The 12,155-nt window shown below is 44.3% G+C and overlaps 2 protein-coding genes across 3 annotated transcripts in view; both read left to right on the top strand.

The window, feature by feature from the left end:
- The window catches only part of LOC108413752 (UDP-glucuronosyltransferase-like), an 80,437-nt gene that overhangs the window by 22,522 nt on the left and 45,760 nt on the right, over positions 1-12,155 (top strand). The window contains exon 1 of one of the 2 annotated variants that reach the window (XM_037539295.1): positions 2,154-3,011. The exons of the other annotated variant lie outside the window; for it this stretch is intronic. Within the exon in view, the coding sequence (XP_037395192.1) occupies positions 2,169-3,011 (843 nt within the window). The 5' untranslated portion in view covers positions 2,154-2,168. Of the gene's footprint in view, positions 1-2,153; positions 3,012-12,155 lie in introns of those variants that run through there. 2 annotated transcript variants of the gene reach the window in all.
- On the top strand, positions 6,182-7,800 carry LOC108414245 (UDP-glucuronosyltransferase 1A1-like). The gene is made up of 2 exons (XM_017687074.2): positions 6,182-7,091; positions 7,660-7,800. Exons 1-2 carry the CDS (start codon positions 6,249-6,251, stop codon positions 7,798-7,800), a joined length of 984 nt encoding a protein of 327 aa, XP_017542563.2. The 5' UTR covers positions 6,182-6,248.

Here is a 12,155-nt window from a genome sequence, read left to right as displayed (position 1 = left end):
TGGCGTATGAGAGATTCTGTGTATTTACAGACAGCACTGAGCACTGCACTGAGTGTTGTGAGGAGGTCTAACAGCAGAGATTATAGACGTCATGAACTCTGAGCGGCATCAGTACTGCAGTGTAAAGTAAAGTGCAGTGAAAGTGCCGTTACAGTAACAGCTGTGATAGACTGCACAGCGAGTATTGATCAGAGAGGAGATACAGTGATGTGGCTCAGCTCAGTGCAGACAGCAGAGGATCAGTACCAGCTCTGCAGTTAGGAGACTCGCTGTAGAGCCGTACAGCAGTAAGTAAGAAAGACCTCACTATAAAGAGCTCACTGTAAAGCTCTCACTGTAAAGCTCTCACTGTAAAGATCTCACTATAAAGCTCTCACTGTAAAGCTCTCACTGTAAAGATCTCACTGTAAAGCTCTCACTGTAAAGATCTCACTATAAAGATCTCACTGTAAAGATCTCACTATAAAGATCTCACTGTAAAGATCTCACTATAAAGCTCTCACTGTAAAGCTCTCACTGTAAAGATCTCACTATAAAGATCTCACTGTAAAGCTCTCACTGTAAAGATCTCACTATAAAGCTCTCACTGTAAAGATCTCACTGTAAAGATCTCACTATAAAGATCTCACTGTAAAGATCTCACTATAAAGCTCTCACTGTAAAGATCTCATTATAAAGCTCTCACTGTAAAGCTCTCACTGTAAAGCTCTCACTGTAAAGATCTCACTATAAAGCTCTCACTGTAAAGCTCTCATTGTAAAGATCTCACTATAAAGCTCTCACTATAAAGCTCTCACTATAAAGCTCTCACTGTAAAGCTCTCACTGTAAAGATCTCACTATAAAGCTCTCACTGTAAAGCTCTCACTGTAAAGCTCTCATTGTAAAGATCTCACTATAAAGCTCTCACTATAAAGCTCTCACTGTAAAGATCTCACTATAAAGCTCTCACTGTAAAGATCTCACTATAAAGCTCTCACTGTAAAGCTCTCACTGTAAAGCTCTCACTGTAAAGATCTCACTATAAAGCTCTCACTGTAAAGATCTCACTATAAAGCTCTCACTGTAAAGCTCTCATTGTAAAGATCTCACTATAAAGCTCTCACTATAAAGCTCTCACTGTAAAGCTCTCACTGTAAAGATCTCACTATAAAGCTCTCACTGTAAAGCTCTCACTGTAAAGCTCTCATTGTAAAGATCTCACTATAAAGCTCTCACTATAAAGCTCTCACTATAAAGCTCTCACTGTAAAGCTCTCACTGTAAAGATCTCACTATAAAGATCTCACTATAAAGAGCTCACTGTAAAGATCTCACTATAAAGCTCTCACTGTAAAGATCTCACTATAAAGATCTCACTATAAAGCTCTCATTGTAAAGATCTCACTATAAAGCTCTCACTATAAAGCTCTCACTGTAAAGCTCTCACTGTAAAGATCTCACTATAAAGATCTCACTGTAAAGCTGTCACTGTAACACGGCTGTCACACGGCTCTTTAACACAGCACAGCTGGAACAGACGCCACTGAATGAACTTCTCCGTTCATCAAATGCATTGTTAAAACATTAACTTTGCATAAAGCACTAAAGCACAAACTAACGTTAAAATTTGACCTGAAGTCTTTTGCGTCTGACACGGAGACTTTAGTCACTGTGGATAATAATTCCTGACTCATTATCTGATGTTCTATGCATGGGCAGAAAGGTACCCTACGGTTTCTTTGGGGGATTTTTGTAAGTTGTCTGAAATTTGTTAGGTTAGGTTGCCAAAGCACCTGTCAGTTGGACCTTGTGGTGCAAATGAGGCTTTACTCTTTACATTCAGTCTGATGTTCTAACAGCTGAGAAACATGTCTGTTTTACATGGTGGACTAATCCTGTCTGTTCTAGTCTAGTGACTGTCGACAGAAGGATAAAGTTCACTATACATCACCGAAGTAGGTTTACCTTCGCTCAAAACGTGGTGCTCAGTAAACGTGTGGGTTAATATACAGTTCAATTTAAAGTGGCTGTACATTGACCCGCATGCTTACTCAGCACTGTGCTTTAGGCAAAGCTACACCCACTACATCCACCCACTTAGTGAACTACATCGTATGGAGTAGAGCCTAGGACTGCTTTTCTGTGATTTCCCCAATCTGAACACAAGGTATTGGGTTTTTTGGTGAAGATGGCTGGATTACAATCACTGTTGTGTCTTTTCTGGCTGGGTTCAGTTCAGGCTGGGAAGCTGTTAGTGATTCCAACAGATGGAAGCCACTGGACTGGGATGAAGCCTTTAGTGGAGGAGCTGGGAAGGAGAGGGAATCAGGTGGTGGTCGTCATTCCAGAGGAAAGTCTCAGCATGGGTCCTTCAGAACATACGACCACGCTTACATTTCCTGTACCCCACACTAAAGCTCAGATACAGGAACTTTTATCATCCACTCTTGATGATTTTATTAGCACAGACACATCTACTGATCTGGGAGGACTTCTGGGTTCTTTCCTTACTGTGGAGACACTTAAGACTAGAACAGTAAGAAATGCGGAGAGCTTGCTGTTCAATAAGAAGTTGATGAAGACGCTGAAGGACTGGGACTTCGACGCCATTCTCACAGACCCTTTTGACCCTAAGGGAGCCATCGTTGGTGAATTCCTCAACATCTCATCCATTTATATTCAGGTTAACCATCCGTGTGGTGCTCACTTTCTGGCCAGCCGGTGTCCAAGTCCAGTTTCCTATATCCCACATCGATATACTCAGTATTCCAACCGGATGGGCTTTTTCAGGAGGACTGTGAACATGGTGAGAGCTTTGCTGCAGCCCCTGACCTGTAGACGTCTGTTCAGCCATGCAGACGAGATTGCCTCACGATTTCTGCAGAGAGAAACGTCCATGCTGGAGATCATGAGTCGTGCAGATCTTTGGTTCCTGCGCTTTGACTTTGCCTTTGAGTTTCCTCGACCAGTGATGCCAAACATGGTCATGATTGGAGGATTTTCTGTCCCTAAACCAAAACCTTTGCCACAGGTAAGCTTTAGAAATGACACCTCCATGAGTGATTCTCCCAACAAGTTCATGAACGCTTCAAAGGTTTTGAAGTTTTACTTGATTGTGTTTTCCACACTGTTTGGGTTGGACCAGTCATTATACAATGGTTTTAACCAACCTTGTTCTTGGTCCAAAACTGCTAGTTTCTTCTCCCAGTATACCTTTAATGATTGTGGCCAAATGCCAAAAAGTGTCATTACTGTGATAGTTGTGATATATTGCAGTGTGTATTAATTGAAGAGAAGATACAGTGATGTGGTTCAGTATAGTTCAGACAGCAGAAGATCAGTACCGTCTCTGCAGTAAGGAGACTCACTGTAGAGCCATATAGCAGTGGGTAAGAAAGATCTCACTATAAAGCTCTCACTGTAAAGATCTCACTGTAAAGATCTCACACGGCCTCTTTAACACAGCACAGCTGGAACAGACGCCACTGAATGAGCTTCTCTGTTCATTAAATGCATTGTTAAAACATTAACTTTGCATAAAGCACTAAAGCACAAACTAACGTTAAAATTTGACCAGAGGTCTTTTGCGTCTGACACGGAGACCTGAGTCACTTTGGATAATAATTCATGACTCATTATCTGATGTTCTATGCATGGGCAGAAAGGTACGCTATTCTTTTAGGGTTTTATGTAATGTGAAGACCCTTCGCTCAAAACGTGGTGCTCAGTAAACGTGTGGGTTAATATACAGTTCATTTTAAAGTGGCTGTACATTGACCCGCATGCTTACTCAGCACTGAGCTTTAAGCAAAGATACACCCACTACATCCACCCACTTTGTGAACTACATCCCATGGAGTAGAGCCTAGGACTGCTTTTCTGTGATATCCCCAATCTGAACACAAGGCTGGGAAGCTGTTAGTGATTCCAGCAGATGGCAGCCGCTGGACTGGAATGAAGCCTTTAGTGTAGGAGCTGGGAAGGAGAGGGAATCAGGTGGTGGCTGTCATTCCAGAGGAAAGTCTCGGTTTGGGTCCTTCAGAACATACGACCACACTTACATTTTCATAACTGACACCTCCTTAGACCAAAGTTCATATTTACTTCTGTGATGTATCTAGAACTTTGAGAAGGTCTAGACATTATATTTTTTTCTCACTAAATTGGTCCCACCCATTGCAAATCAGTGCCTAATTGGTTGATTCCCTTGCACATCCAGTGATGTTGGTAGTTAATGCAATGAGTAAGGCTTTCAGTTCAGCTCACTCAACTGTATTTACATAGAACATTAAACAAAGAATCCTCATTGGATCATTTTCCACTGGCATTTCAAGATTTTTTTCCAACCAAAATGTAACAATGAAACAAGGCTATCACGACAGTCCCTGTAGAGTTTAAATACACCAAGCACAGAGACTTTATTAAATAAAGATGTTTTTTTCCACAGAAATCATTTGGCCTTCTCTAAAGGCCTAATAGGCTCTGATCCTCTGTGGTTCCTCTGTGTTTCGTGTTGTAGGTCCACTAAATGCTTAGCGGCTGGTGTTACTATGTGGTAATTTACATTGCTTGTAACCTGTTTTATGTTTGCGTGTGTCTTTATATTCATCACTGCCTGTTCTGCTGTTTCCTGTGATTTACAAAACAAAGAACGGTGAGGAATGACCCACCTCACCCCTGTGCTCTGACCAGCCCCTCAGAGTGAACCACACCTGTAACACAGGCCTTAGAAACATCTCTAACTTGATTTATTCATTCAAATGCGCTCAGTACATCTGCTGTGCCGTATTAAGGGGTTGATTTTGCGTGGCATAAATGTATAAACAGTATCGCTGCTGTCGGACGAAAACTTTGTATCTCCAAAAACGGTAACCTTACAGGAGAAGGAAAAAACCTGCTTTACTTTTGATGTAAGTCAAGGGAACCAGACGTTTCTCCAAGTCCTTTTGGGACGTTTCTTTGAGTCCATTCGTCATGAAATTGACACACAATGTAAAGGAGAAGAGGCACTTTCAAATTATGGCACAAGGTTTTCTTCCGACAACAGCGATGTGTTGTATATAATGTCTGTATACACGTGTATTGAGAAGTGAGAGGCTATAAGCACCTAAAGGCTTAATGTGTGAGGGAGTACAGGACTGTAGAAAGTCAGTATTAGAGTGTTAGTGTAATAAGAGCTTATGAGTTGAGAATTAACCCGAAGGCTTTTTCAGTTCAATACACATGTATTTTCTGAACCAACTGCCATTTCTCTCAGTCACTCTGTCAGTGTTATTATACATCATATCATCTCTGCTATGGACAATAACACCTTAACACTAAGCCACTTTAAAGAACAATAACACTGAGTCACTTAAGTCACTTTAAAATGTCCATTTTCTCTACATGTTGTATATATTTCATACATTTCAATTCGTTTTTTATATCTTACATTTACTTATCTACTTTCTGTAGAGTGAGTATCTGAGCCTCACCACAAGCATTTCGATGCATTAATGTCCTGAAATGTTGTGCAAATGACAAACTTGAAACTTGAAACGGTTGAGCTTGGCTAATGTTCTATTTATGGGCAGAACAGATGTTAGAACATTAGAGCTTCTTGTGTCTGACTTGTTGGGAAAGCACCTGTAAGTTGGACCTTATCTGGACCTTGCGGTTTTAAGTGCTGGTGTTTCCTGTATTGGTGGTGGTCTGCTGGTTTGTGAGTTGGGTTGAGTTATTTGTTGCTATAGATAAAGCATATATAATGTGAGAAACGTGGCAGATCCTCTCTGTTCTTGTATGGCAGCAGCTGATTGCGTGACTGGTCTGGTTTTTCAACTTTGTCCCCCCTCTCTCTCTCTCTCTCTCTCTCTCTCTCTCTCTCTCTCTCTCTCTCCCTCTCTCTTTCTCTGTCTTTCTCTGTTTCTCTTTGTTTCTCTCTCTTTCTCTCTCTCTCTCTCTCTCTCTCTCTCTCTCTCTCTCTCTGTCTTTCTCTGTCTTTCTCTGTTTCTCTGTCTTTCTCTCTCTCTCTCTCTCTCTCTTTCTCTCTCTCTCTCTCTCTCTCTCTCTCTCTCCCTTTTAACTGTGTTTTTATAGTATCCTTCCCCCCTTACAAAAGCAAGCCCGTCCCACATGCTTACCCAACACTGTTACGGAGCAAATGTACAACCACTCCAGGAGATAAATAGTGAAATTTTAATTTATGTGGGACAGAGCTGAGGTCTGCTGTGGTTCGGCGTGATCTCTGTAAGGCCGGGTGAGGTCAGCTGTAAGCAGGTTTTTGAAGATGTCTGGGTTACAGTCACTGTTGTGTCTTTTCTGGCTGGGTTCAGTTCAGGCTGGGAAACTGTTAGTGATTCCAGCAGATGGCAGCCACTGGACTGGGATGAAGCCTTTAGTGGAGGAGCTGGGAAGGAGAGGGAATCAGGTGGTCGTCGTCATTCCAGAGGAAAGTCTCAGTATGGGTCCTTCAGAACATACGACCACGCTTAGATTTCCTGTACCCCACACTAAAGCTCAGATACAGGAACGCATGTCATCACGTATGGAGGACATTCTTAATATAGACAAATCTACTGATCTCAGCAGGTTCATTTATTTTGTCTTTAGTCTGGATTTTCTCAAGACATTTACACTCAAAAATGCAGAGAGCTTACTGAACAACGAGGAGTTGATGAAGACGCTGAAGGACTGGGACTTTGACGCCGTTCTCACAGACCCTTTTGAGCCTCAGGGAGCCATCATTGGTGAATTTCTCAACATCCCGTCCATTTACATGCAAGTTAACCATCCATGTGATGTAGATTTCCTGGCCAGCCAGTGTCCAAGTCCAGCTTCTTATGCTCCACATAAATATACTCACTATTCTGACCGGATGAGCTTTTGGCAGAGGACTCTGAACATGGTGAGAGCTTTGCTGCAGCCCCTGGCCTGTAGACATCTGTTCAGCCATGCAGACGAGATTGCCTCACGATTTCTGCAGAGAGAAACGTCCATGATGGAGATCATGAGCCGTGCAGATCTCTGGTTGATGCTCTCCGACTTTGTGTTTGAGTTTTCTCGACCAGTGATGCCAAACATGGTCATGATTGGAGGATTATCTCATAGTAAAATACACGCTTTGCCTCAGGTGAGTTCTAAACGAGTTTCATATGCTTGATGGTTTTTCAGCTGTTCTTCAGAAATATAACGCCGTTGTTGGAACAAAATCCTGTATCTCTATTTTTGTTGATTTTCAGTTTTTACAATCTGAAATTGCATGTTGGCCTTTATATTGTGTGTAAAAACTCTGTAAAAACAGAACAACTCTGTTTCAATTGACTTACAATGAAAGTAATGCATGTTTTTTCCTTCTCCTGTAAAATTATGCAGATACGAGGTTTATTTCGAACAGCAGCGATAAGCTCATTAAGCCATTGAAAAGATTACAGTTTATTGCAGTGGTTTGAATTAAAGGAGCAAGCGAAGCAACACAATAAGTAATACAAGACAAGTAATGAAATAGATGAGGTACAGATGTGATCAGTAACCTGTTTGATCACTTTAGCTCAACATAAACCTGAATTAGTGTTATCAGCCAGCAATTGCACAGCAATTGCCTTTTATCTGGGCACCATTGTTTTAAGGAGAGTTTGATTTAAAGGCACATGAGTTCCCACACGTTTAGACTATTCTAGCTATACGTAAATCTCCTTTAGCTTCTCCAGCTAACAGTTAAACCCCATAGCTATGTCTTTCCCTGTGTGGTCTATGGATCTTCAGAGCTTAATCATCGGGAGCAATATCCTCCTGGTAGGGTCTCCAAGGCCGAACAGATCTGGAGTGAAGACCCAGACTAACGTGATCCAAACCACTCCATGCATATTGTGCACAAAAAAATCATGTACCCTGCCTGGGAAAGGGTCACCGGGACCTACACCTAGAGCCAGGCCTGGGAGTAGTGTTCCATGGCGAGCGCCTGGTGGCCAGACAGCCCACGTAACCCACCCATGCTCAGCCTGAAGAGACAATGTGGGGAGGCCATGTCGGCCCACCACCCGCAAGGTCCAGCATGGGGGAGCGGTGCAGTGCTGTATTGGCAGTGGGAGATGGCGGGGAGGCCCTAGTTGGCCTAGGCCCCTTCAGCAGAAACTGGCTCTTGGTACATGGAATGTAACCTCACTGGGGGGGAAGGAGCCGGAACTTGTGCAGGAGGTTGAGAGGTACCAACTAGATATAGTTGGGCTCACCTCCACCCACAGTCTCGGCTTTGGAACCAAACTCCTGGATAGGGGTTGGTCTCGCTCCTACTCAGAGGTAGCACAGGGTGAGAGGTGCCGGGCGGGTGTGGGGATACTCATGAGTCCCTGGTTGACCATGCAGTTGGAGTTTGTCCCAGTGGATGAGAGGGTCACCTCAATGTGAATTAAAATCGCAGAGAGGAAAACTTTGACTGTTGTCTGAGCTTATGCACCAAACAACAGGTCAGAGTATTCGGCCTTCTTGGAGAGAGTGGGCAGGGTTCTGGAAGGGGTCCCGCCTACAGACTCCATAGTCTTACTGGGAGACTTCAATGCTCATGTTGGCAACGACTGGGAGACCTGGAGAGGCGTGATTGGGAAGAACGGCCTGAGGCCCAAGCGAATAGTGAGGGTGTGCTGTGAACGACTGTTGGAGGCCCCTTTTCGAATGATTTCAACTCCCACCCCCGGGAGAGCTTTTCTCATGTCCTGGAGGAAGTAGGGGACATGGAGTCTGAATGGACCCTGTTCAAAACCTCCATTGTGTAAGCTGCCAGGCATAGCTTGGCCAAAAACTTGTCGGTGCCTGTCAGGACTGTAACCCAAGAACCTCCTGGTGGAGGCCGTCAAGCTGAAGAAAGAGGCCTTTAGGGACTGGTTGGCCCGAAGGACTCCCAATTCAGCTGATAGGTACTGACAGGCTAAAAAGGTGGCAGCTGCAATGGTGGCAGAAGCAAAATCCAGGGCATGGGAGGAGTTTGATGAGGCCATGGAAAAAGACTTTCATTCAGCCTCAAAGAGGTTCTGGACAACTGTCCGACAACTCAGGAGCGGTTGGGGTGCTGCGCCCAAGCTGTATTCGGCAAGGGTGGAGAAACTTTTACTTCAAATGAGGATATTGTCGATCAGTGGAAGGAGCACTTTGAGGAACTTCTTAATCCAGGAGACATGCCTCGCTCATTGGAGTCAGGGCCAGAGGCTCCTGGTGTGCCAAGTTCCATTTCCCTGGTGGAGGTCACTAAGGTAGTTGGTAAGCTGCTCAGTTGGTAAGCTCCTCAGTGGCAAGGCACCGGGGGTGGATGAGATTCATCCAGAGATGCTTAAGACTCTGTATATTTTGGGGCTGTCATGGCTAACACGCCTCTGCAATATTGCATGGACCTCGGGAACAGTACCCTTGGACTGGCAGACTGGAGTGGTGGTCCATATTTTTAAAAAGGGGGACTGGAGGGCGTGTGTCAACTATTGGGGTATCACATTGCTCAGCCTCCCTGGGAAAGTCTATGGAAAGGAGACTCCGACCGATAGTTGAACCTCAAATTTAGGAGGAACAATGTGGATTCCATCCCGGCTGTGGAACAATGGACCAGCTTTTCACGATCTCACAGATTGTTGAGGGGGCACAGGAGTTTGCCCAACCAGTCTACATGTGTTTTGTGGACTTGGAGAAGGCTTATGACTGTGTTCCTCGAGATATCTTGTGGAAGGTCCTCTGAGAGTATGGGGTGCTGGGGCTACTACTCCGGGCCATCCAATCTCTGTACTCCCAGAGTGAGAGCTTTGTCCGTATACTCGGCATTAACTCTTTCAGTGTTAGCATTGGACTCTGCCAGGGTTGTGCCCTGTGTCCACTCCTGTTCATGATATTCATGGACAGAGTGTCAGGGCATAGCCGGGGTCAGGAAGGCATTATGTGTGGAGGCCGGAGGGTGGCGTCTATGCTATTTGCAGATGATGTTGTTCTTTTGAATCACATGGATGCCTCCATCGCTCGCTGGAGCGGTTTGCAGCTGAGTGTGAAGCGGTTGGTATGAGGATCAGCACCTCCAAGTCTGAGTCCATGGTCTTGGCCCGGAAAAGGATGGCATGCCCACTCCAGGTAAGGGGAAAGGACCTGCCCAAGGTGGAGAAGTTGAACTATCTTGGGGTCTTGTTCACAAGTGACGGAAAGAGGGATCATGATATCAGCCGCAGGCTGGGAAAGGTGGCAGCTGTAATGCGGTCACTGTACCAGACTGTAGTGGTGAAGAGGGAGTTGAGCCAAAAGGCGAAGCTCTCTGTTTACCGGTCAGTCTACATCCCAACCCTCACCTATGATCATGAGCTGACTGAAAGAATGAGATCGTGAATACAAGCGGCGGAAATGAGCTTTCTTCATCGGGTGGCGGGCTATACGCTCTGTGGAAGAGTGAGGAGCTTGGTCATCTGGGAGGAGCTCAGAGTAGAGCCGCTACTCCTCCGCATTGAGAGGAGCCAGCTGAGTTGGTTCGGGGATCTGATCCGGATGCCGCCTGGACGCCTCCCGGTGGGGGTGTTCCAGGCACGGCCTACCCGGACAAGACCCCGGGGTCGTCCTAGGACCTGCTGGAGGGATTATGACGACAAGTTGACCTGGGAGCGGCTTGGGGTCCCCGGAAATGAGCTGGAGGAAGTTGAGGGGAACAGAGTCATCTGGGATTCTCTGCTCTGCCAACTGCTACTGTGACCCTACCTGGACTAGCGGTCAACGATGATGATGATGTTAGGCCTGAGTGTCACTCAGAATCTTTTGAAACCCGTGCTGATAAAAGTTCCTGAACAGTCATAAGTAAAATGTCAAAAAAGAGAAAAACTAATTTAACTCGAATCAAGCTAAATTATCTGTCAGTATGGAATGAAGTTCTACTTAAAATCTCTCTTTAAGTATAACTTCTCTCTAGACGCTGGGATGCTGGAGCCTATCCCAGCAGTCATCTGGCGGAAGGCAGGATACACCCTGGACAGGTCGCCAGTCCATTGCAGGGCTAAAAATGAGGCATGCAGTCTTAAAGAATCCACAGCTATGATAACCTGCTTTACTAACTCCAAACAGTAGAACAAGGATGGGTTCTAATAGTTGTTTTTGCTCATGTGGTGGCCCAGATAACACTGAGATCCTCAAAAACCACAACGTCTTAAAAACGATTGACAGATCTTGCTTTTTTATTTTAAGATGAACAGGCAACTGTAGATTCGTACGCATGATGTTCATCACCACTTTAAGAATGCAGTGTTTATAGAGCTATAAGACTATAGAGCTACAAATCTGTCCAGCTGAATTATGAAAATAAGTAAAGTTTTGTTGAAATGTGTTATTTTATAGAAATTTTATTCTTTTATAAAACGTTCAGTTCTCAGAAAGTTTCTCTTTTCTTTTGTGTAAATGAGAGAACTGTAGACAGAGACGCTAGAAGCTGGCTGATTAATCTCATACATACAAATCTAGTCTAGAATAGCTTATCTCTGAAAGAAAAGGTGGTGATATTAGTCAGGAGGATTTCAGTTTATTCATTTATTTATTTTACATATTTGTTTATCGCAGTGTCTGGAAAATCATCCTTCTAGATTTTGGAACAAGCTGCTTTACCGGCTCAATCATGTGACAAAGGCCGGCTACTTGGGCACAGAAACTCTTTGTTGAATGACTGTTTTTGGTGGTGCTACTACTTACATTTACATTTACAGTATTTAGCAGATGCTCTTATCCAGAGCGACTTACAAGAAGTGCTTTGTCAATCTAGAGAAAGTATCTTTGCTAGTTACCAATAGCTTAGAGAAAAAGACAGACTTGAGCTCAGATACTGCTAGAAACAAATGTCACTGCAGACACCAAGAGAAAAAGAACCAGAGTTGAACGCAGAACTCTGTGCCAGTCAATGCAATACAATAACAATAAGATACAATACAATAAATAAAATAAGTGCAGCTTATAGTTCAGTGCTCATTTAAGTGCTGTGTAAAGAGATGAGTCTTCAGTCTGCGTTTGAAGACAGCAAGAGACTCTGCTGTTCGGACAGCCAGTGGGAGTTCATTCCACCACCTGGGTGCCAGTACAGAGAACATTCTCGACGCTTGTCTTCCGTGCACCTTGAAGGATGGCGGGTCAAGCCGAGCTGTACTCAAAGCTCGAAGGACTCGTGGTACAGTTCGAGATTTTACCATTGCCATCAAGTAGG

Source organism: Pygocentrus nattereri, chromosome 6, assembly GCF_015220715.1.
Source record: "Pygocentrus nattereri isolate fPygNat1 chromosome 6, fPygNat1.pri, whole genome shotgun sequence".
Lineage (NCBI taxonomy): Eukaryota > Metazoa > Chordata > Actinopteri > Characiformes > Serrasalmidae > Pygocentrus > Pygocentrus nattereri.
Note: the sequence above shows the minus strand (reverse complement) of the source record. Positions and strands in the feature narration are given on the sequence as shown.

Coding starts and splice junctions, on each gene's coding strand:
- LOC108414245 (XM_017687074.2), top strand. CDS start 6,249: ATGTCTGGGTTACAGTCACTGTTGTGTCTTTTCTGGCTGGGTTCAGTT. Junction 7,092..7,659: donor AAATACACGCTTTGCCTCAG/GTGAGTTCTAAA, acceptor AATCTCCTTTAG/CTTCTCCAGCTAACAGTTAA.